At 63.6% G+C, this 25254-nt stretch overlaps 1 protein-coding gene across 3 annotated transcripts; it reads right to left on the reverse strand.

The window, feature by feature from the left end:
* Window positions 1-1143: 1143 nt before the first annotated feature.
* CHRD (chordin) lies at window positions 1144-23158 on the reverse strand. Of its 3 annotated transcripts, none has more exons than XM_039486907.1 (23): window positions 22819-23158; window positions 21419-21525; window positions 19736-19862; window positions 18189-18335; window positions 17789-17906; window positions 15447-15543; window positions 15038-15179; window positions 14633-14773; window positions 14307-14389; window positions 14077-14224; window positions 13636-13742; window positions 12719-12835; window positions 9792-9948; window positions 9368-9600; window positions 8640-8753; window positions 6009-6209; window positions 4876-4969; window positions 4551-4607; window positions 4333-4436; window positions 4066-4168; window positions 2727-2881; window positions 2316-2409; window positions 1144-1917 (listed from the first exon to the last, which is right to left on the reverse strand). In XM_039486907.1, exons 1-23 carry the CDS (start codon window positions 22949-22951, stop codon window positions 1859-1861), a joined length of 2838 nt encoding a protein of 945 aa, XP_039342841.1. In that variant the 5' UTR covers window positions 22952-23158; the 3' UTR covers window positions 1144-1858. The 3 variants fall into 3 exon arrangements, with proteins under 3 accessions (XP_039342841.1, XP_039342840.1, XP_039342839.1); XM_039486906.1 differs by having other exon boundaries at window positions 19736-19859; window positions 21419-21522; window positions 22818-23151; XM_039486905.1 differs by having other exon boundaries at window positions 21419-21522; window positions 22818-23145.
* Between the last annotated feature and the right edge of the window lie 2096 nt (window positions 23159-25254).

The following is a 25254-nucleotide window of genomic DNA, read 5'->3' on the forward strand; positions in this document are numbered from 1 at the left end:
AGATGGGAAAACTGAGTCACAGAGCAGGCAGGACTTGTCCAGGGTCACCCAAGTCAGTGGCAGAGCCAGGGAGAGAGTCCATGGCTCCCACCTCCTGTTCCCCATGAGCCAGGAACCCCCCAGGGAGCCTCAGGAGACAACAGCACCCACACAGGGAAGTGTGACCCTGTCGCAGGCTGGCATGATTGGAGAACCCGGGGGGAGAGGTAGCATTCCCCAGGAGGGACAGGGACCCCTGCCAACCCCCATAAACCAGGCAGGGAGGAGCAGCCCAGCCACCGCACCTGCCTGTGCTCTGAGCCTGTCTGCACCTCTGTTCCCACTCCTCCCTCCATGCCCAGTCTCCCTAGCCCTGCCCCTGCTCCTGCCCCTGCCCCCGCCCCTTGGCCTTCTCTCCCGCCGCCCTGCCTGTCTCTCCCACTCACCCAGAGTTTCGGGAGTACCCAGGGCCCAGCTCCATGTATCAGCATCTCTCCCTTATTTACCTTCCCAGCCTTCCCCCCGCTGGGAGGGACAATTGATTTCTCACTGCAGCTGCTCCCTGCCCTGCCCTTTTCTGGCTGGGCACAGGGAGAGCCGCCCTGGCACCCAGACCCCAGCAGAGGATGGGAGCCCCTGGTCTAGAATATCCCCTGCATGGAGCCCAGCCCCCTGGCTGTCCAGTGCCCCCAGCCAGCCGGGTGAGATTCCTTCCCCAGGGGCCCAACCTCCCCTCCCTCCTTCGGGTCTTCAAAACACAGCCCAGAGCCACCCACTCCCTCTAGGAAGATCCCGCCTCAGTGCCACCCGGGGGTGTTCTAATCCCACCCGTGCCAAACCTGAGGGTGGGGGAACGGGTGCCCAGGCTAGGTGGGCTGTGGAGAAGAGGAGGGGGGGACAGCAGAGACCTTGGGCAGTGGAGAGTGTTGGACGGAGCGGGGCTGTCTCAGGCAGAGGGGGTGCTAATCCCCCGCGAGGGCCGATCCCAGCGATGCTCGGACTCCCCGTGCCGATGGTGCCTCCCGGCAGGGGGCAGTAATGAGAGGCAGAGCCGTAGTGGGGCAGTTTCATTTGTTTTTAATAAATACACAATCTCCCCAAATTCATTTGTCTGCGCAGGGCGGGGAGGGCCCGGGGCCCGCCCTGAGCAGACTAATTATTGAAGATTAATTTGTCTGCTCAAGGCGGACAGGCCCTCCTAGAACCATAAATTACACGAGAAACCCAAACAAAGAACAAGCAGAGAGGAGAGGGCGGAGGGACAGGGAGATTTTACACTATGTACAAGCCAGGCCTGGGCCGGGCCCAGGGAGCCCAGCTGGGAGGGGCCGCAGGGCTGCACCGCCACAGGCATTGATGGAGAGAGATGCTCACCTGGGTCCCCATCCCCGCAGCGGCCGTGTGCCTCCCCAGAGGGAGAGTGGGTGTGGGGGCAGGGGGAGGACAGCTCCCCAGCCCCAGGATCCTCAGCCTCCCACACACTGCCCCCCTACCATGTCCCTTACTATCATGGATCCAGACTATTGCCACGTGCAGCGCAGTCTCTACCCAGCGTCGTTCCCTGAGCCCGGACCAGCTGGTGGGGGGCCCAGGTTGCAGCAGAGCCAGCCAGCCCCCTCGGGGCAGAGGCAGGGGGCCCGGGGCTCTCCCCACAGCAGCGGCTCAGGCCTGGGTGGAAGCGGAAGGCAGAATCTGTCATGTCAAACAAACCAAAGAAACAAAACTAGTCTAGGGCTGGCCTGGGGATTGGCCTGGGCCACACACCCCAGCTTCCCCGCAGCCAGCAGGGAGCAGTGCCCTGGGCCGGGGCAGCACAGATCTTGGGCACGCTGCGGGCTGCTGCTCCAGACCGGCTCCTCCTCCTCCCACTGGTGTCCGGCTAGCGGCTCCAGGCCTCTGGGGCGTCAGCTCTGAGCTTCTCCTGGGCTTCTTCTGGGGCTGCGGGACAGAGGCAGAACCACAGAGCAGGGTGAGCAGGGGGCTCGGCCAGCCCTAGGCAAGCATCCGGGCTGGGCCCCAGCATGACTCTGCAGGGAGGCTAATCTCAGCCCATGGCTGGCTGAAGGTGCCAAGCCTGGACTCGTGAGGCCAGTGGCCCGGGGAGGAGTCTGGGCAGACCTGGAGATCCCTCAGCAGGGATGGAACCTGTTCCTGGGCAGGGAGGCGCCTTTGATACCCTGGGACATGGCGACTTGGGGCCCACCCTCCCGGATTGGGTCCCACCGACCTGGGGCCGAGATCAGGCACCACTGGAGAACACCGGTCCCCCAGCTGTGCACAAGCAGGGCAGGGGAACAGCCCAGGGATGGACGGAGACAGGCCTGCCCGACACTCACCCCGGCACCGGGCACAGCAGCGGCTCTCCTTCTTGGCATGACTGGAGCAGGAAGCGGGGGAACATTCCTGGCGCTGGCAATGGGTCTCCCCGGACTGCAGGGGAGGAGAAGGGAGTTAGACAGGGGCCCGGCTCGGGGGAGGCCTGGCCAAGCAGCAGGGGATGGAAGGAGCTTTCCCGGGTGGGGGGTGGCCAGGAGGCCTGGCCAGGTTGGAGAGCAGGGGAAGGCACAGGGGGCCTGGCTGCAGATAGTTCAGTGCCCAGAAAGCCTTTTATCTGGACTCCGATGACAGAGCTCCCTGCCCCCTTCAGAGCATGGGGCCTCTGGTGCCCCCAGGGGCTCAGAGAGGCTGTTCCTGGGCTTGTGTCCATGCAGTGAACCCGACGGGGGGGACCGGCCCCACGCACTCACCACACACCAGCAGGTGATGCACTTCATCTCCCCGAAGGGGGGCACCGTTGGGTGCCAGCTCTCGTTGTTCATGTACCACTGGCGCCCGAACCGGCAGGCCCGGGGCCCGTCTGCCTGCATCATGTCCGACAGCTCGGGGGGGCTCTTCTCCGGAGCTGCGGGGAGCAGAGACCCAGGCACCCCGTTGCCTTAGTGCAGCAGAGGGGGTGTCCCCACCCCCCAAGGCAGCGTGTCCGGCACAGTGTGAAGCAGGAGCCAGAGCTTCCCCAGCTTGGCAGAACGTGGCTGCAGCGTCTGGCAGCCGGCAAGGCGGGCGGGGAGCAGGGACCCGATCAGACCAGGGGCCCATCTAACCCGGCCTCCTGCCTTGAGGAAGGAGTAAGACTTCCCCCTAGTGGTCAATCGTGGAACAACCACCCCGAAGGGGAAGTTTCTTCCCAGCTTCCTGCAGTTAGCGGCTGACTCCCCACATGTGTGTGACTGGGAGGAGAAGGAAGCAGCCACCCCACACTAGGGTGACCAGATGTCCCGATTTTATAGGGACAGTCCCGATTTTTGGGTCTTTTTCTATATAGGTTCCTATTACCCCCCCACCCCCTGTCCCGATTTTTCACATTTGCTGTCTGGTCACCCTAGCCCACACGGATGGGGAGGGTGCAGGAGACAGGAGGGCTGGGACCACAGATCCTCCAAGTGGACTCAGGGGGAGGGATAGCTCAGTGGTTTGAGCATTGGCCTGCTAAGCCCAAGGTTGTGAGTTCAGCCCTTGAGGGGACCATTTAGGGATCTGGGGCAGAAATAATCTGTGAGGGACAGTACTTGGTCCTGCTGTGAAGACAGGGGACTGGACTCGACTCAACGCCCTTTCAAGGTCCCTTCCAGTTCTACATTTCTATGATTCTATGGCCGGGCAGAGGTTGGAGCAGCATGGGAGTGAGAAGGGAGACGTGCCCTGCCCTGCCCTAGGAGCCTTCCGCGGAACCGGGAGCAGTGGGGTCAAATCCAGCCCAAGCTGACTGAGCTGGCTGCTGTGAGCCCAGACCCTAGATGCCCGCACTGACCACTGCCCCACAGCCATGGGGAGCAAGCACCCTCCCCCTCGCCCCCCTCTGGAGTGGGGCTGAGGCCCATTGCTCCTGTGGGGGTGCCAGGGACTCCCGCTCAGGGTCTGGGCAGCGACCTAAGCCAGCTGGAGGAGGGGTGCCTGTGCAGCACCCAGCAGGATACCCCCCCCATCTCATCAGGGGCACGGGATGTGTGCGCATCCATGCGGGGCCCTGACTGCAGCTGGGCGCGCAAGGCAGGCAGTGGCCACGCGTGGCCCGGCCGGAGGACGCACCTGGGCACTGCTTGCAGCAGTCGGACGGGCTGACTCGGACGGGGTTGCTGCAGGTCAGGCGCGGGCACTGCACCTTCTCACAGTGCACTTCCCCCGTTGCTCCCTGAATGGAGAGAGGATGGGGTGAGCCGAGACCGCATGGCACCAGGGGGCCAGAACCCCGGGGTGAGGAGCCACAAACCAGCCCTCAAGGGGCCGGGAGGGAGCCCAAGGGGAAAGGGGGTTGCTGGGCCTCCCCACTGACTGGGGCCAAGGGCTCCGTGGTACCTTGCAGGTGCAGATGGCGCATTTGATCAGGCCAAAGGGGGGGACCACAGGGTGCCAGCGGGTGCCGGCTCCTCGCCATGTCTTGTCTCCGTCGAAGTAGCAGCCTGGGGTAGCAGATGGGGAAAGCGTTAGAGATCCCGGGGCAGGGGGCCCAGAGAGAGGCCTGCCGCCCGGGTGGGGTCAGGGCTCACTGCCTGCCCCGGCCAGCCAGGACTCACCCTCACTGCTGTCTCGGGCCTTCTCTGCTCTCAGCTCTTCCTGGCTTGCCTTCCTCTCTGTCCAAACAAGAAGAGCCCGTGAGGGACGGACACACGGACGCTGGCTGGGCCGGGCGCTCTGCCAGCCCCTCGCTGGGGCTACACAGATGCCTCCACAAAAGCTGCTCCCTCCTCCCAGCTCCCCCTCGAGCCCAGTGCACTGCTCCAAGGCAGGCTGCCCCTTCTGGGACCCCCTGAACATCTCAGGATGGGGGGTCATCTTCCAGGGCCCTGTGTCACAGAGTGTAGCCCCCTCCCCTCCGTCAGCAGCCCCCTGCCCCAGTACCTTCACAGACCGGGCAGCACCGGTCCTCTAGGTGAACCTGCTGGGTGCAGTTCAGGGGCTGGCAGAGGATCGGGTCGCAGATCACTGTGCGCTTCTGTGGGAGAAGAGGGGCCGGGGAGAAGAGGCAATGGGGGTGGGAGGGAAAATCACACATGTCATTAGACACCATCCAGGAGAGGGCATCTGGTGCCTTTGTATCCCCAGGGAGCTTGGGGGGCGGGGAAATCAGCAGCAGGGGGAAGCCAGGGGTTGGCAGTCACCCCTAAGCCCAAGGGACGGGCCACAGCCCTGGGGTTGAATCCGTGCAACAAACACTAGACAGAGCCCACCGGGAGCCAGGCTAGAACCCTGGCCTTACCGCGCCAAAACCACAGGCTTCTGCCGCTGGAGCCGAGGGAGCTCTCCCTCAAGGCAGCAGCAGCAGCAGGTGATCGCTTATCCTCTCTAGAAGCAGGCCCTCAGTGGCCACAACGGCATATGCAGGTGCAAAGCCAGTTACACACTCAACCCAGAAGGGTCCCCCCAAGGCCTGAAGCAGCGGCCCTGCCCCGGGAGCCTCCTGTGCCCACGAGCAGCCCATCTGAGGCTGCTGCGAAAGAAACGCCAGGATCCACATGGGACGTGTCTCTCTGGTCCAGGGCTGCCCGACCTGCTTCAGGTCCCTGTTGCCCGGAAGGCCTATTTCCGGAGGAGGAGGAGCAAGAAGTGACATGGCTGCAGGAGTTCAAGAGGCAGCTGGGCGGGTGCAGCTTTATGGTGGGCTGGACAGAGAAAGGTGCCAGCTGGGCAGGGGGAGGGGAGGAGTGCCTGGGTGGTGGAGGGTGACAAGAGGAGCTGGCAGACAGAAGGACCCGGCTTAGCTGGTGGAAGCCTGGCACGCCAGGGCAGCTGCCAGCATTATGGTGGGGGCGGTGCTGTGGGGGAGAAAGCGGGGAGGCAGAAGCCAGTTTCCTCCTGTCAGTTCACCTGACTGGGAGGCCGGCCCCTGGCTCCCACCCTGGGGGTGGCTGCAGTGACCCGGGGAAGGCAGGTGCTAAATGCAGACCAATGCCATGCCCAGCCCCACAGACTCGGTCAGAGGCCATGGCAGGGGCCAGGGTGCGGCAGGAGCCTCGGGGACCCCTTGCACCCACCTGGCAGCTGCAGAGGGAGCACTTCCTGTCGTAGGCAGGGGCCCAGCGAGAGCCGTGGGCTCGGTGCTGCCCCTCAAAGAAGCAGGAGTTGGGGTCCTTCTTCAGCTGCTCGGGGTCCTTGGGCTTGGGCTCTTCCAGGAGCTCATCCTCTTCAGGGGCCAGCCGGACACCCCCCGACTCGCACTGGTTGGGAATGTGCACCTGGCAGGGAAAGGGCACCAGCGGGTCAGGGCAGCGCTGCAGGGGGCGAACAGCAAGGGCCAGGCTGGGTCAGACTAATGGTCCATCTAGCCCAGTGTCCTGTCTTCTGCCAGGCGCCGTGCTGCACAGGGAATGAACGGAACAGGCAATCGAGTGATCCAGCCCCTGTCGTCCACTCCCAGCTTCTGGCAGTCAGAGGCTGGGGACCCCCAGAGCAAGGGGTTGCATCCCTGCCCATCCTGGCTAATGGCCATTGATGGACCTGTCCTCCATGAGCTTATCTAGTTGGGTTTTTTTTAACCCTGTTAGTTTTGGCCTTCACCACATCCCCTGGCAATGAGTTCCACAGGCTGACTGTGCGTGGTGGGAAGAAATACTTCCTTCTGTTTGGTTTAAACCTGTGCCTGTTAATTTCATTGGGTGCCCCCTAGTTCTTGTGTTATGTGAAGGAGTAAATAACACTTCCTATTCACTGTCTCCACACCAGTCGTGATTTTATAGGCCTGTGTCATATCCCGCCCCCCGTCGTCTTTTTCAAGCCAATCAGTCCCCGTCTTTTTAATCTCTCTTCACATGGAAGCTGTTCCAAACCCCTAATCATTCTGGTTGCCCGTCTGTGCATCTTTTCCAACGCTAACATCTCTTTGCTGAGATGGGGCGCCCAGAGCTGCATGCAGGATTCGAGGGGTGGGCGCACCGGAGGTTTATATAGAAAATCTCACAATGCCACTGGCTCTCCCTTTTCGAATGGTTCCTAACGGTCTTTAACCTATGTCACGGTGGCACTGCTGAGCCAGGCCGGCAAGGGCACTGGCTCGCTCCGACACTGCCAGTGCTAGGATTAGCTCACCCTGCCATCTTCCACCCCGAGCTGCTGCCAGCCACGGTCACCCTCACCCCACGCGCTGCCCCTGCCGGATAGCGCAGGGGCTGCCAGCCAATCCCGCCTGCATTCCAGAGTGCTGCCCCCTGCAGGATACTCCGGCCTGCTGCCTAGGGCTGCAGCTGGGCAGTGCACTTTGCACCCATCCCATCTCGGCATGGCCAGGGAAGCCCCCTGCTTCCCCTCCCTGCTGTCGAGAGATGAGGACTGAGGAAAATGGAGGAATTAATGCAAGTTTTCCTTAAAGGCTAAACTTCCTGTCCGGCTCTAGCCATGGCACCTACATGGTGCCAGCCAGAGAAGTTGGGAGCAGTGCCAGGTGATGCCAGGAAGCAGCTGCTCCGGTTCCTGCACGGCCAAGCCCACTCCTCGGGGAAGCAAGTCTCCCGGGGTCTCCGGGGCAGCCAAGACACAAACACATGCCGCAGCTGATGAATAGCGAGGAGGCAGCTGGAGGTGGCCCAGCCAAACACAGCTTCTGGGAAAGCCGCCGGGGCTCCGGGCCCAGCCAGGGAGCGGATGCTGCTCGGTCTGCAAATATCCCCTCCCACCGGTTTTTCCATCCGGGGCGCCAGCAGAGTTAGCACCCGGGAATACCTGGGGCAGGGGCAGGGCTGGGGGCAGGGACAGGCGCCGCCAGCCTGGGGCCCCAAACCTGGATGAGGGGGGTCAGCTGGAGGAGGAGGGGAGCAGAGGGGCCAAGGGTGGAGAGACACTGAGCCAGAAAGCTCCTTCCACTCCAGCTGGCCTTTGCCCGACCCCTGCAGGAGAAGGCAGAGGGCAGGTGGGGGGGGCAGGAAGGAAATTAACTCTCTGCTTTCTGGCTCCCCCCCCCAGGAGCATTTACAAGGAGGGGGCACCCTGAACCCCTGTCGGGAGTGAGACCTGTGCTCTGGTTGGCCTGATCCTTGCACGTCCCGAGTTTCCAAACGTCAGCCGGGCCGGCTCGGAGAGGGACGGGCTAACGTGTCTCTCCATCTCCTCCGGTCTGGCTCAGGCTGCGAGCGACAGAGTTTGGGCTCGTTCCAGTCCCTAAGGCGCAGCAGTGCCCAGCACGGTCCCTGCACAGGGGGGTACCATCGGCGGTGGCTGCTCAGCAGAGGCCCAGGCCTGGGCTGGCAGGCGGCTGCAGGTCCCCAGAGGGCTCTGCATGCAGTGCTGGGCGGCCCATTGCCCCAGAGCGGCAGAGAAAGGGCAGGGAGGTGGCACCGCGTGACTGAGGAGCCTGCAGCTACATGCACCCTTGGGAGGATGGTAGCATGGTCCCAGGCCTGGGTTAGCTGGGACGCTGGGCCCCAGCCGCTCCTTGCTTCTGTCCAAGGGATGCCGAGTTGTCTCACAGCCCGGAGCAGGGTAGCTACTGCCGGGGTCCCCCTCTCCTGGGGGGGGTGGAGCGGGCCCAGTGTCCCCAGCCCGCTGCCGAGGGGTCGCTGGCCCTGGCAGGCTGTGACCAAGCCGGGCTGAGTCAGCCTTTGGCAGGGCCTGGGACGCCCGCAGCTGCTGCCCAGGGAGCGGAAAGCCGGAGGGGGTGAGTCAGTGGCACCTACCCTCCCCCGCATCTCCCCGCGGGGGTTGACTTTGGTGCTGACTTGCAGGAAGGCCGTGCCCTGGGCCAGGTGGCGCAGCAGCTCTGCGTCCAGGTCCTTCACCACGCCCTGGGCCTAGGCAGAGGAGAGGGGCATTAGCGGGGTGAACTGCCGAGGTTAGAGGTGGCCCCGTGCTCTGGGGTGGCCCTGCTCCGAGAGCCCGGTACCCCCAGGATTGGGCCGGGGCACCCAGGGGAGGGGTTGACCCCTGCGTGGTTCCCAACCAGCTCAGGCTGAATGGCTCCCCCAGCATCCCCGTGCTGAGCCGGGGCTGGTCAGCACTTCCAGGTGGAGCTGGGGCTGCCCAGGACAGGAGCCAATGCGCCGGCTGAGGGGCCCAGAGCGCCAGTGACCCCAGCTTCCTCCTCCTCCCCCAATTGCTAGAGGCGGCTGGGCTGAGGAGCTCGACACGCACATCCCTGCAGAGCTGCCTGGGTTTCGCAGGCACCCAGACTCCTGAGGTGCCTTATCTCTGCCTGGAACACCCCTCCCACAGGCACCCTTCCCCCTCAGCCCCTCCCCCAAGGGCCCATCACCCCCCCCAGCGCCCATCTCCAGCCCCTGACCCCAAGCCCCTCCCCCAAGGACTCCCCTTTCTCCCCAGCCCCTCCCCCAAGGGCCCATCACACCCCCCAATCACCCCTTCCAGCCACAGCCCCCAGCCCCTCGCCCCCCTGCAGGCCCATCACCTCGGTGCCGTAGAAACCCTTGAGGAGCCGGGCGTGCTCATGGCCGCGCTCGCCCAGCTCGGCGACGCCGTGCAGGTGGGCGCTGATGGCGACGTCGTCCGACTTGCCGAGCCCGCCCACCACGATCTCGTAGTGCAGGTGGCAGTGCTCGTCCAGGGAGACCCAGGCGTGTCCCGCCGAGCCGGTCCGCACAGGGGGAGACACCAGCTGGCCAGCCAGGGGGATGGGCAGCTCTGGGCACAGGGGGCACAGGTCAGACACGTGCTTCCCGCTATGCCAGCGGAAGGCATCGCCCACCCGCTCTGCAGTCCCTGGGGTCACTGACCTACAGAGAACATCCATGCACTGCCCGCTACAGAGACCCACCCACCTCATGCCCTCCAGCCCTGTGAGAGGAAACAGGGCACCACCCGGCAGCAGGTACCTGTATATCGTGCCAGGAGGCCGCTGTACAGCAGGGAGCTGATCTGTCCCCGCACTTCCCCCTCCTCAAAGTCCTTGGTGGCCACGTTGAGGAAGAGCTCACTCTGCAGTAACATGTGGGTGTCCCGGGCGTTCATGTGCTGCCAGGTCCCGCTGGCCTGGCCGGGGTGGGGAGAAGAGAGAGGTTAACATGCCTGCTGGGGGGAGGGGGCATTATCACTTACTTTCAGAAGCACCCACATAATGCTGCCGCCCCTGGGTGGGACATCAGCAGTGGGGATCGAACCTGGCACCTCTGGATCTTAATGCAGGAGCAACTCCTGCTGGAGCCAACAGAGCCACTGTTTGGCTAGGGTGCATCAACTGCTATGTAGTCCAGCTACCACTAGAGGGGGACAGCACCACACTAAGTGGGCGTGGCCTACCCTGCCGTACAACCCTGACAAAATGCACCTCCCATCCTTCTCCAGGGGCTGTGCCACTATGGGAAACAGTCCACTACTGCTACCAGGTAAGGGAGTTACTCTTTTAGTTCAAGTGATCGAGGTCTGTACTGTGGTGCTGAAGGTCTCAGGTTCAAACCGCCTGCTGATGTAGGGGTGTTACCCCTCTGCCCATACATACTGAAACAGCATGGACCTTGCCCCAGAGATCTTAGGGGGAAGGCTGGAGAAAGGGGTCAGACATGTAACGTGCTGCCACAGCCAGATGACACTATCTTCTCATAACAGCACAGAGGGAGTGAGATGGGGCTGGTTAAACAGAGAGATTTTCCCCGAAATCTCTTCCAATCCAACCACTTTGCCTTCCCAGCATGGCATCTGCCCCTCCCACATCCCAGCAGCATGATCAGCGGAGGCAGATTTAATGCCCGTGTGCAGAGTCTGCCCGCTCCGGATTTGGCATGCAGAATGGCTCCACAATCCCTATTGATCTCACGGGGAAGGTGCCCAGACACTGCAGTGAGGTGAGCTCATGACACAAACTGAATGGGCTGCCCCACCTGGCAGCTCTGCGCCCCCCGTCTCCCAGCGGAGAGCAGGGTTCAGAGACAGGTGACACAGCAGCCTGGCTGGGAATTCCCATCTGGAGAGGGGCTGAGAAGTCTGGGGCTGTTTAGAGAAGAGACGTGATAAAGGGCTACAGATGGCAGAGGACGATGATAAACCCTCTCCTCATACAAGGGGGTATCCGTTAAATCTAAGAGACAATAAATGCTAACGCTGACCCAAGGGAACACGTTTGTCCTAGGCCTGTGATAAACCTTGTGGCAATGAGTCCCCCGGGCATCACTGAAGCCAAGAACTCATTAGGATTCAGACCAGGATGTGGGTAATGAGAACATCTCCAGCTATGCTAGAGCGGGTGAAACACTTGCTAGGTGGGATATAAATCCTCAGGCTTCAGGGCATGAGGGCTGGCTGCCTGGGGTCAGGAAGGAAAGTGCCCTGGGGGTAAGTTATTCCCCGATTGCCCGCTAGGGAGTGTCACACCATATTCTGGCACTGGCAGTTGTCTGAGGTAGGTGGGCCTCTGATCTGATCCAGCAATTCCAATCAAATAGGGAAGGGAGAAGGAGCCAAAGGGGAGCATGCAGCGTGAGATTCAACCTGGACACATGCAGGCCAGGGAGTGGCCTCTACAGAGCTGGCAGGAAAGCCAGAAGGGGCAGGAAGGGCAAGAAAGGGCTTTGGAATCTAGCTAGAGAGGAAACGGGTCTATTCTGATGGGAGGGGAAACGGAGGCTGATCTATACAGCCCTGGGGGAAGGAGCGGCTCAAAACACAACACAAAAAAGGATCAGTGAGAGGAGGCTGGAGGAATGCTCAGAGCAACAGATCAAAGGCGATAGATGTCGGGGCGATTCTGCAGGGCCCTAACCACATGTGGGCATCACACCAGCCTAGGACAAGTGCCAGGTGGATGTGAGAGACCGTCACTCCGCTTTGGTGGTATTGCACACGCCCTGTGCCATGGTGGAGCACCGGGCCTGGAATACACACAGCTCCGGACTGGACAGTACCCCAAACTGCCCCAGGGCTCTTGGGGCTTGGATCGGGCCCCTCTCCAGCCTGGGACTGCCCCCCGCCCAGTATCTGCCGCACGGATTTTACCTGCCATCTCTTTAAGTTCCTCCTCAAGGGAGGTGCCAGCTACAGCCAGGGCCAGGTTTCACAAGGAGTCTGGCCGCACCTTTTCTTCACTGGTTTATTCCCCAGGCCTTTGCCCTGGTGACCGGGGCCCAAAGGGCCTAGCCGGATATGGCCTGTGCTGGCTGATTGGGGGGTGGGGGTTCTGGAAAGGAAAACTCCGCTCGTCCCTGCTCACACACCCAGAGCCCTCGGGACTTCACGGAGAGCTGGCAGAGGACGAGAGGGGGCCCAGACTCCTGGGGGCGGCACTAGATTGTCATGGCTAGGAGAGCTGTCACCGGGATGGACCGGGGAGCCACGTGGCTAGCCAGGAACCAGAGCCCCACCTGAGAACAAGCCCCCGGGATCTGCCTCCCACCAGCAGCCTAGCTTAGCACCAGATATCCCCTTGGATCAGGGCCTCCTGGCCCAGAGAGCTTCCAGTGGGCAAGCTGGAGGAGAAAGGATCCAGCCCCCAACCCTGGGAGCCTGAGCAGCCGAGGGAGCGGGCAGCACATCAGACAGAAGCTTGCTGGCACAGGCTGCCTCCCCCCAGTGGCCAGTGTGGTTTGGGGGCGACAGATGCCAGGGTCTGGGGGTAGAGAGCAGATGTGGGAGAGGATCTCTCAGCTGGACACAGCTGTGAGAGGAGCAGCCCAGGCGGGCTGGGGGAGATCCAGAGGCCCTCAGCCAGTGCACCAGGATGGCCCCACACTCTCCCCCCCCAATCATCCTCCAGGGGAGGGGTCTAGCCATGGCCCCCTGGATTCTTATCCATCCCCAGCGGGGCACTCACCAGCCCCTCCCTGTAGCTGGGCGTCATGTCGAACAGGATGTTGCGTTTGTTCTTCCTCCGCGGCTTGGTCTCCAGGGTGACGCTGATGACCTCACTCGCCGTCCCTGCTACCTGGACCTGCGGGGAGGCGCAGGGGGCAGCGCCCCAGAGAGGGTCTGTCCGGTTCATAGCGTCCACCCACCCCACCCAGCCCCCCCGACAGCGACCGGCTCATCATTACCACCACTCAGCACTGTCCATTCACAGCACTGCGGACGTTACCCGCATTAACCCACTAGCCCCATTTCACAGACGGGAAACCAAAATTCAGGACAGGGAAGGGAAGAGTCCTGATGGCCAGGCTCCCAGCCCCCACTCCCTTCCCAGGGCTGGAAACAGAACCCAGGAAGCCTGACTCCCTGTCCCAGCGGCAGGTCTGCCTGGGGTTCCCAGCCTGCAGGGGGCGGTATCACGGCTCCTAGGGGGACATGGACAGGTGCCGGGGGCGGGAGGTCGCTGACTTTTCCTTTTCCCTGGGAGTGCTCAACCCCCACCCCCCAAAGGACCTGCCTTTGCATCGCCTCTTCCCACTCTCACTTCACCCCTCCCTGAGGTTCCTGTCCACCTGCCGCTCTCTGCCCTCCCCCAAGCCCCTCACTTAGCCTCCAAACAGCTGTTGGGCAGAGGCCATGAGTCCCTGATGAGCAGGGGGTGGGGAACAGCGGTAGCTGGTGGGTGCTGAGCACCCACAATTTCCCCCCCCCCGTGGGTGCTCCAGCCCTGAGGCACCCATGGAAATAGCACCTACGCCCTCCCTGCTAACTGGGAGTGGGTCCCGGTGTGGAAACGGTTGAGGACCACGGTGCTCATGTAGATTTCTCCAAACACACACGAGTGGGCCCCCAACCCCACATTGCCCCTGCACGGACCCTCCTTACCTGGTACTCCAGCGTCCCATTCTCATGGAGCGTCAGCTTGGCAGACCCCACAGCCCCCGTCTTGGTTGGCATCAGGGCATCTCCTCCGCACAGCACGCTCTGGAGGGCTGTAATTAATAGGGGCCACAGGGCTCTGAGGCATGGCATCCAGAGCCACCCTGTGCCCCGGGTGCCTGCCCGGCTAGACACCACAGCACTATGTGCTAACCTGCCCCCAGGCTGCCCGCAAGGGAGCCAGGGCCGCTGGGCCACCCCTCCCTTCCAGGGGCCTCCTGGGGGGTGGAAGGCTCCGCCCTTTCCTAGGAGGCTCCGCCCTCTGACACTCCCATTCCAGCCCCCCAAACAGGGGCCGACCCAGCCGTCTGTTTCTTCAGCTCCTAGCCTGCTAGTCCCAGGCTCTGGGGCATAGCGCGGCCTCGACGTCCTCCCCCCGCCACTCACTGTCACAGCTCTTCCTGGCAGTGATGTAGCCGGCGATCTGGCGCCGGCGCCTGCCCTCCGTCTCCGCCGTGATCTTCAGCTGCCCCTGCGCGAGCCAGAGCATCTCGCGGCTCGACAGGTCGCTCAGCACCTCCGCGAAGTCCGGGTCCTGTGGAGGAGGGGAAAGCGCCATGGCTTGGCCTCCAGGGGACAGCAGGGAAGGGGGAATTGGTGGCAAGGGGGCTGCCTACCTGCATGGTGATGTTGGCCCTGACCTCACGCAGCACCCGGTTCTGGTGCAGGATCCGGACCCTAAGTGAGACCCAAGGGAATTCTGCAAAGGCAAAGGGCATTAGACAGTCTGCTCCCAATGATCCCCTCCACCCTATACCCACCAAACATCTCCACAAGTCTCCCACTCCCGCCTCCAGTGACACTACACAGCCCCCGACTGCCCCCGCCCCACCCAGACCCTTCCATCCCAATCCCCCCTGCCCAAGTACGCTCCGCCTGGTGCGCTCCGAAGGGGCGAGAGCCCCACGGCTGCTCCAGGCCTCGCCCCGCTGTTCCCACTTACCTTTGTCTGCCGGCTCCAGCAGCCCCTTGGCCATGAGGATGAAGTGCAGGTTGTTCTCGGTGTCACTCAGGGTGAGCATGGCGATGCCCCCCGTACCCATGTGGGTCGGGTCCACGGAGGTCAGGATGGCGCTGAAGGTCTCTGGGATTGAAAGGGCAGAAGGTTGAGAGGGTCAGCCCTGGTGTGGGGGGGGGGACAGGCAGGGGCCCTGGGGACACAGGTAACCAGGGGTGGGGGGGGGGCAGTGAGACTGAGCATCCTGGATGGGCCGGCTGGAACTCGGGGCATTGGCTGCTGCTGAGAGCCCAGCTAAGGGTACTGTGCCCAGTGGGACCCCCAGGAAGTGAGGCCCCAGACACCCAGGGCTCTCAGAGCAGCCCCAGGGCCGGGAGGGGGGGAAGTTACCTGCAAAGAGGGCCCGGTGCTTGATGACTGGGCCTTGGATCTCGCCGGCTGGCTGAGACTTGGTGACCAGGGAGATGCGGAGCTGCTCTGCCTTCAGCAGCCGGATGGAGGGTTTGTGCAGGTTCCGCCACATGCCGCAGATCTGTGGGGAGGGGCAGCTGGTGAGTGGGGAGGAGGGCGGCTGGGAAGAGGGGTGCGGGGAGGTAGAGAGCGCAGGGCAGCCCCTGCCAGAGCCAACGGGAGAAAGGTTCAGGGGAGCGGGGTCCCACGGCCCGAGGGAGGGCCCAGAGAAGGGAAGCAGCCCCAGCAGGCACAGAGGCCCGTGGGCAAGGGTAGCGCGGGCGGGGCTGCCTCGTGCCTGGCCCAGCCCCAGGCCAGCGTCTCAGCTGCCCACGGGGGTGCCACTCACCATGCCGTCCTGCAGGGAGACACTCTTCTGCACGGGGTGCTCAAACAGGACGTTGCCGTCGGGGTCGGTGAAGCGGACGCGGCTCGGCCGGCCCAGCCTGCGGGGGGCGGGGGGGGAGAACCGGAGTGGCTGAGCGAGCCAGGGTGGCCAGGCAGAGGGGGTGCGGGGGGGAGGACACACTGGCTCTGCCTGGCCCCAGAAAGCCCTGGCTGTGACTCCCAGAGCTGAGGCTTCACCCCAACATGCCCCGGGGAGGGTCTCCTTTCCGGGGCCTTGTCTGGTTGATCCCCGCCCCATGGAAGGTCACCCAGCTTCCTGGGACTCCCTGGTCTCCATGGGGGCCAAAGGGGGGGTTCAGCGTCTCCCCAGTCTGGGGTACTGTAGTGACGGTCACCATGGAAACACATTCATTGATTAAACCAGAGAGTGGACAGATGGGACAGAAAACCATCCCTACCCAACCCGAGCCCTTTGGCTCACCACTGGCTAGCCATGCGCTGTGGCCCAGGGGCTACCTGGACCCAGGCCTCTGCAGGGAGGGGATGGCCCCTCTCTTGGGCTCTGGGCCCTCGGCACAGACACTAAGGTGCTGGGCGGAGAGGAGAGCCGGAGTCAGGAGGAGACACTCCGGGCTGGCCGGCTCCCACGGGGACAGAGGGCGAAGATGAAGGGCTTATGCCCCAGGGAGCAGTGGGATCGGTCAGGGCAAGACCAGGGGTGCCAGTAGGAGGGCTGGGGAGAAAGCGAACAGTGAGGCTGGGGCTCAGGGCAGCTCGCTGGCAGGGAGGGGCTCCGGGCATGGGAGTCTCCCCGGGGATCTGAGAACCAGGGCTAAGCCAAACGTGCACTCAGTGCAAAGCCGGCAGAGAAGAATCAGACCCCAGGCCTGGGCTAGGGGCCGTGCAGGGGCATCTCTGTCCTGCAGCCGCGTGCAACGAGAGCGTATGTCCTCATGGACGGAGGAGCGGGCAGACTGCAGCTGGGGGCTGGAATCGGCTGAACCAGGTTTGTAACCGGGCAGGCTTCTTGTCGCGTATTACTGTGCTGCTCCCGAGGGTCCACTTCCTCCCTCCCCCCTGCCCCTCAGTCTGCTATGGGGCTTGCTTGAGCACCCCCTATTGGCTCCAGGGTGAGGAGCAGGATGGAGACTGGAGCTTATTACAATCCACTGGGTTATCTGTCCTACAGGGGCCCCGATCCGGAAAGTGCACCTGCACAGGCAGACCCTCTGCATTGGCACGGCGCCTACTGACGGCAGAGGGGCACCACACAGGCAGATCCCAGAGCTCAGGGCAGTGCCCCACTGATTCCAATGGGGTCTGCGCCAGCCAGGGGCTCCTCCAGCACAGAAGCAGTTGCAGGATGGAGGCCTTGGATTGTAAACAACTTGGGGCAGGCGCCGGATCCTCTCCCAGGTCTGCCGAGTGCCAAGCATTCCGACGTGGCTAGAAATAATTCACATTTCGCCTGCTTCGGCTACACTGACTTCGTTTCAAATTAGTCACCACTTCACTATGCAAAGCCCTGGAAAAAGAGGGAGGGGGGGCTCCAGCATCAGAGAAGCTGAGCTCAGCTCCCTCCTCGCGCAGATCCAATTGAACCATCAGCGATCCTGAAGGTGGGGAGGGATTGATTGCAGGTCCCTGAGCCAGGCCTGGAGCAGAGGGGTCCTGCTGGAGGCGGCGTGGAGAAGCGGCTGGGCCCGCCACCATGTGTGGTTGGACCCTGCTTGTTGGATCCTTTCCCATTTCCCTGAATTTGTTTTTAATAAAAACCTTGAGGAAAGGAATGTTCCTGCCTGTGACGGATTCTCTGGAGTCCCAGGGAGGAATTACCAGGGCTGTTCAGCTGTTTCGTTTAGAGAAATCCCAGCTGCCTATCAGACCGAGCTCTGAAGGCCTAACAGACAGGAAGCCAGTGAACGGGTTAAACCCCGGAGACCGGCGTGGCAATAACCCTTTCTCGTGTGATAAACAAGAGCCACTTGCTACCTGCTTGGGCAGCAGGCAGCCTGACCCAGGGATTGGGCAGCTGGGGCACTGACCCCATCTTGGTCACGACTGCGGGGTGAGAGTGGGATGCGAGTGCAGTGGCCTCCCCGCACGGGTGCCCACCGCCTGCCCGGGACAGGCATGCAGAAGCAGCATGGGTGTGCTAAAAAACTACAACCCCCGGCATGGACGCTGGAGGGCTGGAAACAAACTAGCTCTCCTCCCCCTTCCCTGCCCATAGTCCCATCTACGATCCATTCAGACTGCAGACGAGGAGGCTCTGGACTCTTCTGTTCAGCCTCTGGCTGGGAGTTTCCTTGGGGCTGTTCCAGTGCCTGGGGTGGGACTGACCTTTCGTAGTTGATGGAGAAGAGCAGGTAGGAACGCACGAGGGTGAACCTGGCTTTAGCCACGGCGCTGGACACGGGCAGCCAGGGCTCCACGCCACTGGTCAGCAAGGCCACAAAGTCTGGGGGAGGAAAGCGAAAGGAGATCTCAGTTATTCCTTCAGCTCAGAGCCCTGGGACACTGCGTTCTCCATGCGGGAGGGGAGGAGAATGAAAACCACCCCCAGGAGCCCTTTTCTTCACTGACATTCGGGGGGGCGGGGGACGGACTGTGGCTGATAGTCTCTCGGGTTTACTCTTCCAAACGTAGCAAATACTGAATCAAGCCTGCAACACATCTCCAGCCCTCCTGCCCCATCCCAGGCCCATCCCCCCCCAGCCACCAAGGGCAGTCAGAAAACTACCTGTGCGGCTGTCGTCCCGGGCAAGGTCCTCCGAACTCAGGTAGGAACGGTCATTGTAGCTCTTATGCAAGTCATCCTCCTTATCCTGGAAATACTCGAAGCTGTCAAAGATGGGCTCCGGCCTCTTCTCTGGGATGCTGGGAGAGGCTGAAAGGAGAAACGTCACAACCATTCTTTGCATCTTCAGTGCAAGCAGGGCGTGTGGTATAATCCCCATCTCTCAAGGGGGAAACCGAGGCACGGAAAAAGGAAGGGACTTGGTCCAAAGTCACTCAGCGAGCCTGTAGCAGAACCAGGAACGGAGCTCCGCTCCCAACTGCCCATCCCTTCTGCTCCAAGCACGAGCTCACACAGAACATGGCTGTATACGGGTGCCCAGGACCCTGCCCCGGTGAGTGCTTTATGGCAGTTGTGGTGCAGGGGTTTCATAAGAGCTGAAATGGAACCTCAGCGCAAGAGACCTGCTCCCGCAGCAACACAGTAAATCCCCTCCACGGACAGAGCAGCCTGGGCCCCACAGGAAGCACCAGGGATGCACCGTAACACTTTGAGGCTCTAGGGTCACCTGCCTCTCCCACCGGAGCTACTGGGGAGTCCTCCTCCTCTGACAGCGGTGTTACTGCTAACAGCTCCTGCGGAGGCCCCCGACCCCCAGCGGGGCACTGACGTCTCAGAGGCCAGCTCGGATTCCATCCGGCACACGGCACAGAACACCGGGAGTGGGGGAGAGAGCACGGTCCCACACATGGCCAGAACCGGGGTCTGTGCCTGCTGCCCAGTTCCCCAAGAGTGCCTGGGGCCTCGGAGAAAGGGGCAGCAAGCCCCCTAGTGGACAGTTATGGAATAATCTTCCCACCTGGGAATTGTCCTCCTAACCTGCTAAGGGGTGAAAGTCTCTTGTACAGTGTGTAGTTCCAGCCTAGACCCCTCCCCGCAAAGATCAGACCCTCAGATACTACGGTGATGGCCAGTCACATAAAACGCTAGGGTAGAAAAGCTAACAGAATCATAGCAGTAATAATAAAAAATGCTGCTGACACGAGCACCCCTCCTGCCTCCCCTTCTTGGCCTGCACATTTTCTGGTTTGATTGTAAACTCCTTGGGGCAGGGAGGTTGCCATTGATTGGACTGTAAAGCCCCTTAGGAGGATCCATTCATTCATGGACATCGCCAGCGTCACGAGCCAGCAGTTTCAAAAGAGGCGTCAGAAGTAGTTTCGAGCATGGTCCTCCCCCCCGAGTCACCCGCGTCCTCCCTCCAGCTGTTCCCTCCCCCAAGCCTTTCCCACCGTGTGTTTCTCTCTTCCTCACTGCTGCCGAACAACTGAGACACTGACTGCGCAGGGGGCCCCTGGGGCACCCACTCTGCACAACGTCTGTCAAACACACAAGGCAAACACTCTGAGCAAACCCCGCTTTCCTCCCATCGCTTCCGGGCCCAGCCACGTGTGGTGAGCGAGACCCGTCACACAGGAGCGCCCCCCCAGTGCCAGGCAATGCGCTGTGCCGCGCAGACAGTCCCAGGAGAACAGGGCTTCGCCTCTTACCCTTCGGGCAGGTCTTGCAGCAGTGTCCAGGCAGCAGGACAGACTCACTGCAGGGCAGGGTGGGACAGTCGTGCTTAATATTCTTACAGCTGACTTTGCCTGTTGGCTTCCCTCGGCGATTCCTCTGCTGGGATGGAAGACAGAAATATTCTCTCTTGTGGCCTACTTGGCGAGAGACCCAGCGCCCAGCTCCACCGCGTGAGCCTCTGCAGAGCCCCAGAGAGGGCTCCCTGGAGCCGACTCCAAGAACCACCTGCACTGCCAGCCAGGGGAAATCAGATGCTGAGACCCAATAATCTTTGCCACATCGAACTGCCACACATGATCTGTGTGATGTGCCTGAGGTCACCCCTGTGGAGAGACCCGCAGCCCCCAAGCCCCAGCTTAGCACACCTGCCTGCAAAACCCTTCTCCCCAGCTCAGCCCCCCCCCCCTTCACAGGCACCCCTCTTTTCGCAAAGACCTCGCTTGGCTGCATCCTGCTGCTCCCCTCCGGGCTCGCCCTGCATGCAGCCCCCCGGCACTTAGCCTCTTGCTGCTGAGCAGCAAACCCCACACACGCCAGCCTCGGGTTCCAGCTCTCTCCCTCCACGGCTGTGCACAGCTGCTTCCTGGCTGCAGGTCTGAGCCAGGAGGGCTGGGCTCTGGGACCGAGGGCCAAGGTTCCCTTCACAGCCCCCTCTCCCCACTACAGCCAGAGAAGCAGGGACCCGCCAGGTGTGTGCTGGAAGCTGCCATGCAGGTGGTTTGCTCAGGGATTCCCAGGAAGGGAGGGGCAGGGGGGTTGCCAGGGAAAGCATTTAAAGGCCAGATCCCCGAGCAGCCCCCTCCCCTCCCAAATACCCAGTGCCAGGAGAAACAGGGGGAGCTGCTGAAGGGCTGCAGCAGATGTGCTCCGCTCCTCAAAAAGGGAGGAAGGGGGTAGGAGAAAGGAGGGAGAGGGCCACAGCCCCCCTCCAAACAATTTCTTTTCCTACAGCTCTGTCCTGCCCCCCCCCCCACCCAGGAGCTTGACAAGGTACTTCCCCCTCCCCCAAGGCTCTGTACTGCCTGCACCCTCCCTCACTTCCCCCCTCCCCCAAGGCTCTGTACTGCCTGCACCCTCCCTCACTTCCCCCCTCCCCCAGGGCTCTGTACTGCCCCCCTCCCCCAAGGCTCTGTACTGCCTGCACCCTCCCTCACTTCCCCCCTCCCCCAGGGCTCTGTACTGCCCCCCTCCCCCAGGGCTGTGTACTGGCCCGAGTACTGCACTCCCCTGGAGTGGGAGGGGAGGCAGGGTCCGCTGCCCCGCTGCCCAGGGCTGTGGAGCACAGCAGCCGAGCTGGCAGAGGCTGGGCTCACAGGTGAGTGCGGGGCCCCAGGTTTGCGGGGGAGGGTGCTGGATGCTCTGGAGCAGGGGTAGGCAACCTGTGGCTGATTTTCAGTGGCACTCACACTGCCCGGGTCCTGCCTTTTAATTTAATTTTAAATGAAGCTTCTTAAACATTTTAAAACCCTTATTTACTTTACATACAACTGTAGTTTAGTTCTATATTGTAGACTTATAGAAAGAGCCCTTCTAAAAACGTTACAATCTATGACTGGCACACGACACCGCAAGTCAGAGTGAAGAACCGAAGACTCGGCACAGCACTTCTGAAAGGTTGTGACCCTGCTCTGGAGGCAGAGGGGTTCCCCGCTTACCGGTTCGCAGTGGCAGACCACACAGTGCATCACCCCAAAGGGCTCACCCAGGTCTGGGTGCCAAGTGTCCTCCAGGGCATAGAACCTTCCTCCAAACGAGCAGCCTGCAGAGGGGAGCGACATCCTGAGAGAGTGGCCAGCAACCCAGGGCCCAGCCATGCCACTCTGCCATCCTGCTGCACCCAGCCTGTGCCCCCTGCCATCCCCCTGCAGCCAGCCCCCCTCAGCCTGTGCCAACCCTCTATACCCAACCCATGCCACCCCTGCCATCCTGCTGCTCCCAGGGCACACCCCCTACACCCAGCCTGTGCCACCCCATGCCAACCCCCTACCGCCAGCCCCCCCACCTAGCCTGTGCCACCCCTGCCACCCCCCTGCAGCCAGCCCCCCCAGCCTGTGCCAACCCTGCAGCCAGGGCACTCCCTCTACACCCAACCCATGCCACCCATGCCATCCTGCTGCTCCCAGGGCACACCCCCTACACCCAGCCTGTGCCACCCCATGCCAACCCCCTACAGCCAGCCCCCCTCAGCCTGTGCCACCCCCTGCCAACCCCCCCCACCCAGCCCCCCCACCTAGCCTGTGCCACCCCTGCCATCCCCCCACACCCAGCCCCCACACCCAGCCTGTACCACCCCTGCCATCCTGCTGCTCCCAGGGCACCTCACCCCCCCCGCCCATGCCATGCTTGTCTGCCTGCTGCGGCTGGCACAGGGCAGGTCTCGATCACCCCCTTCACCCAGCCCCTGGTGCCCCCGCCCTGCTGCGGCTGGCACGGGGCAGGGCTGGCTGGGCCAGCGGGCAGGGCTGAGGCTGTGAGATCCTCCGCTGGTGAGACGCTGCCCGGCCCGGCCCCTCCCCGCCGCTGTCACCCGTCCAAGCCGAGCGCACGGGGGGTGTAAATCCATCAATGCGAACCAGATGGAGGCTGGAGCGGGTAGCTGTGCCAGGGAGGGCAGGAGTCGCTCCGCAGGCCCCGCTCGCCCCAGCCTGGCCCCCCAGCCCCGGGCTGGGGAACGTCCCCGCGCAGAGCCCGGCAGCCCCTAGCAGCGAACCCGCTGCGCCCCCAAGCCCCGCAGCGCCACCCTGGCAGCCGGGCTTCCCCACCCCGCCCGGGGCTCCCCGCGCCGCCCCGGGGCTCCCCACCTGCTGCCCCCAGGGCTCCACCTGCTGCCCCCCGGGGCTCCCCACCTGCTGCCCCCCGGGGCTCCCCACCTGCTGCCCCAGGGCTCCCCGCCCCGCTGGGGCTCCCACCTGCTGCCCCCAGGGCTCCCCGCCCCGCTGGGGCTCCCACCTGCTGCTCCCCGGGGCTCCCGCGCCGCCCCGGGGCTCCCCACCTGCTGCCCCAGGGCTCCCCGCCACACACCCTCCGCCTGCAGGCCCCAGCCCAGGCTCCTACCTGCCGCCCCCTTGGAGGAGCGGGTCCTTCTCGGGCTGGATGGGCAGAAGGGGCTTGGGGCGGGAGGCGCCGCCCGGCGCGGGGCACAGGGCGAGGGGCAGCAGCGCGGCCAGCAGCAGCGGCACGGCGGCCATGGCCAGAGGGGCGCGCAAGGCTGGGGGACCCCGGCGTCCGGCTGCGCGAGGAGTCAGGGCTCCCAGTGCCCAGGGCCCGGCCCCCGGCAGGTTTTATAGGCTCCGGCCCGGGCCGCGCGGAGCCCAGGCATCCTGAGCAAACAAAGGCTCCGCTAATGAGGCGCAGGCGGCGGCCGGGCCGGGGAGTGGAGCCCCCAGCGGGGGTCCGGCTCGCGGCGAGCGCCCGGGGGCCGCAGCGGAATGGGAAGCAGACGCGGGGCCGCGGGGGGCTTGTGGATTGGGCCCGCGGTGCGCGCCGCCCGCCCGGCCGAGCCGCCCACTGGCAGGCGGCCCCCGACGGGGAGCGGGACGGGGCAGCCCGGCCCCCGGCCCCGGTCCCCGCCCCGCACACGCCGCGCCGCGCCGCGGACCTGTCGCTGCCCCAAACTGGCAGCCCCTGGAGAAGAGATATGGTGGGGCGCCCCCCGTGCTACGCCGAGCCCGTATCCCCGCAGCCCCGCCCCGCCCGTATCCCCTGACCCCCGCCCGGACACTCCGCAGCCCCCGCCCCGCCCGTATCCCCTGACCCCCGCCCGGACACCCCGCAGCCCCTCGTCCCGCCCGTATCCCCTCCCCTGCAGCCCCTCGTCCCACCCGTATCCCCTGACCCCCTCCCGGACACTCCACAGCCCCTCGTCCCGCCCTTATCCCCTGAACCCCCGCCCGTATCCTCCTGAACTCCCCACCGCCCGTATCCCCTGCAGCCCCAGCCCGTATCTCTCTGAACCCCCCCCCGCCCGGACCCTCTGCCCCCGTGCTACGCAGAGCCCGTATCCCCTGCAGCCCCAGCTCCGCCCGTATCCCCTGAATCCCCGCCCGTATCCCCTGAGGCCCCCGTCCTGCCCGGACCCTCTGCGCCCCGCCCTGCCCGTATCCCCTGAACCCCCGCCCGTATTCCCCGCCCGACCTCATAACCTGTATCCCCTGCACCAACTGCCCCACTTCATAGCCCGGACCCCCTGCACTCCCAGCTCGGACCCTCTGCAACTCCCAGCCCCTCGGACCCCTGCACCCGCCCATATCCCCACTCCACCTGATAACCTGTATCCCCTGCACCTCCCCGCCCCCCTGGACCCTCTGCACCCCCCACCCGGACCCCCACCCCACCTCATAGCCTGTTTTGCCCTGCACCCCCCCTACCCCACCCCATAGCCTGGACCCCCTGCACCTCCCAGCCCCTCTCGGTATGCCCCTGCACCCTGTAACCCACCCAGACCCTCCACCTCATTTCATAGCCCCTGCACTCCCCGCCTGGACCCCACCCCGCCTCATAACCCAGACCCCTGCGCCCCTGCCCCGCCCATATCCTCCTGCACCCCTACCTGCCCAGACCCCACAACCCCACCTTATAGCCTGTATCCCCTACATCCTGCCTGTATCCCCTGCAACCCCTACCCTCTGTACCCCGCACCCCAGCCCACCTCATAGACTGTATTGCAATACACCCTGCCCGTATCCCCTGCACCCTCTACCCCACCTGAGTCCCCCACCCCACCTCATAGCCCGTACCCCCTGTACCCCCCACCCTGCTTGGACCCTCACTGCCCCACCTCATAGCCTGTATCCCAATACACCCTGCCCGTATCCCCTGCACCCCTGCCACCTGTACCCCCTGCACTCCCACCCCACTGCACAGCCTGTACCCCTGCAACCTCTACCCTGCCCATACCCCTGCCCCACCTGGACCCCCACAGCCCCACCTCATAGCCTGTATCCCAATACACCCTGCCCATATCCCCCTGCAACCCCTACCCCACCCGGACTCCCTGCCCCACCTCATAACCTCTGCACCCTCCACCCCACCTCATGGCCCATACTCCCAGCCTGTACCCCTGCCCTGCCCGGACCCCCATCACCCCACCTCATAGTCTGTATCCCAATACACCCCACCCATACCCTCTGCCCCACCTGTACCCCCTGCCCCCTCCACCCCCAGCGCTACCTTTACCTCGCACACTGCCTCAGCCCACTGCACAGCCCATAACCCCTGCACCTCCCACCCCACCACCTGCACCCCAACCCACTGCCTGTGCCTCTTGCACCCCCTAACCTACTGCCTGTACTCCCTGCATCCCCCTTCCCTCCGCACCGCCCGTACCCCCTGCCCCTGCACACACTCCAGCTCCCTGCTTCCCAGCACCCTCCTTCCTGAAACCCTCCACCTTTAGCTCCCATAACCCTGCACCCCTGTAGCCCCAAACTTGCTCCCACTGTGCCGCCCAACCCTGCCCCCTCCCCCTTGTATCCCCCACCTGGAACTCCTC

The sequence above is a fragment of the Mauremys reevesii genome, linkage group 9 (assembly GCF_016161935.1).
Source record: "Mauremys reevesii isolate NIE-2019 linkage group 9, ASM1616193v1, whole genome shotgun sequence".
Lineage (NCBI taxonomy): Eukaryota > Metazoa > Chordata > Testudines > Geoemydidae > Mauremys > Mauremys reevesii.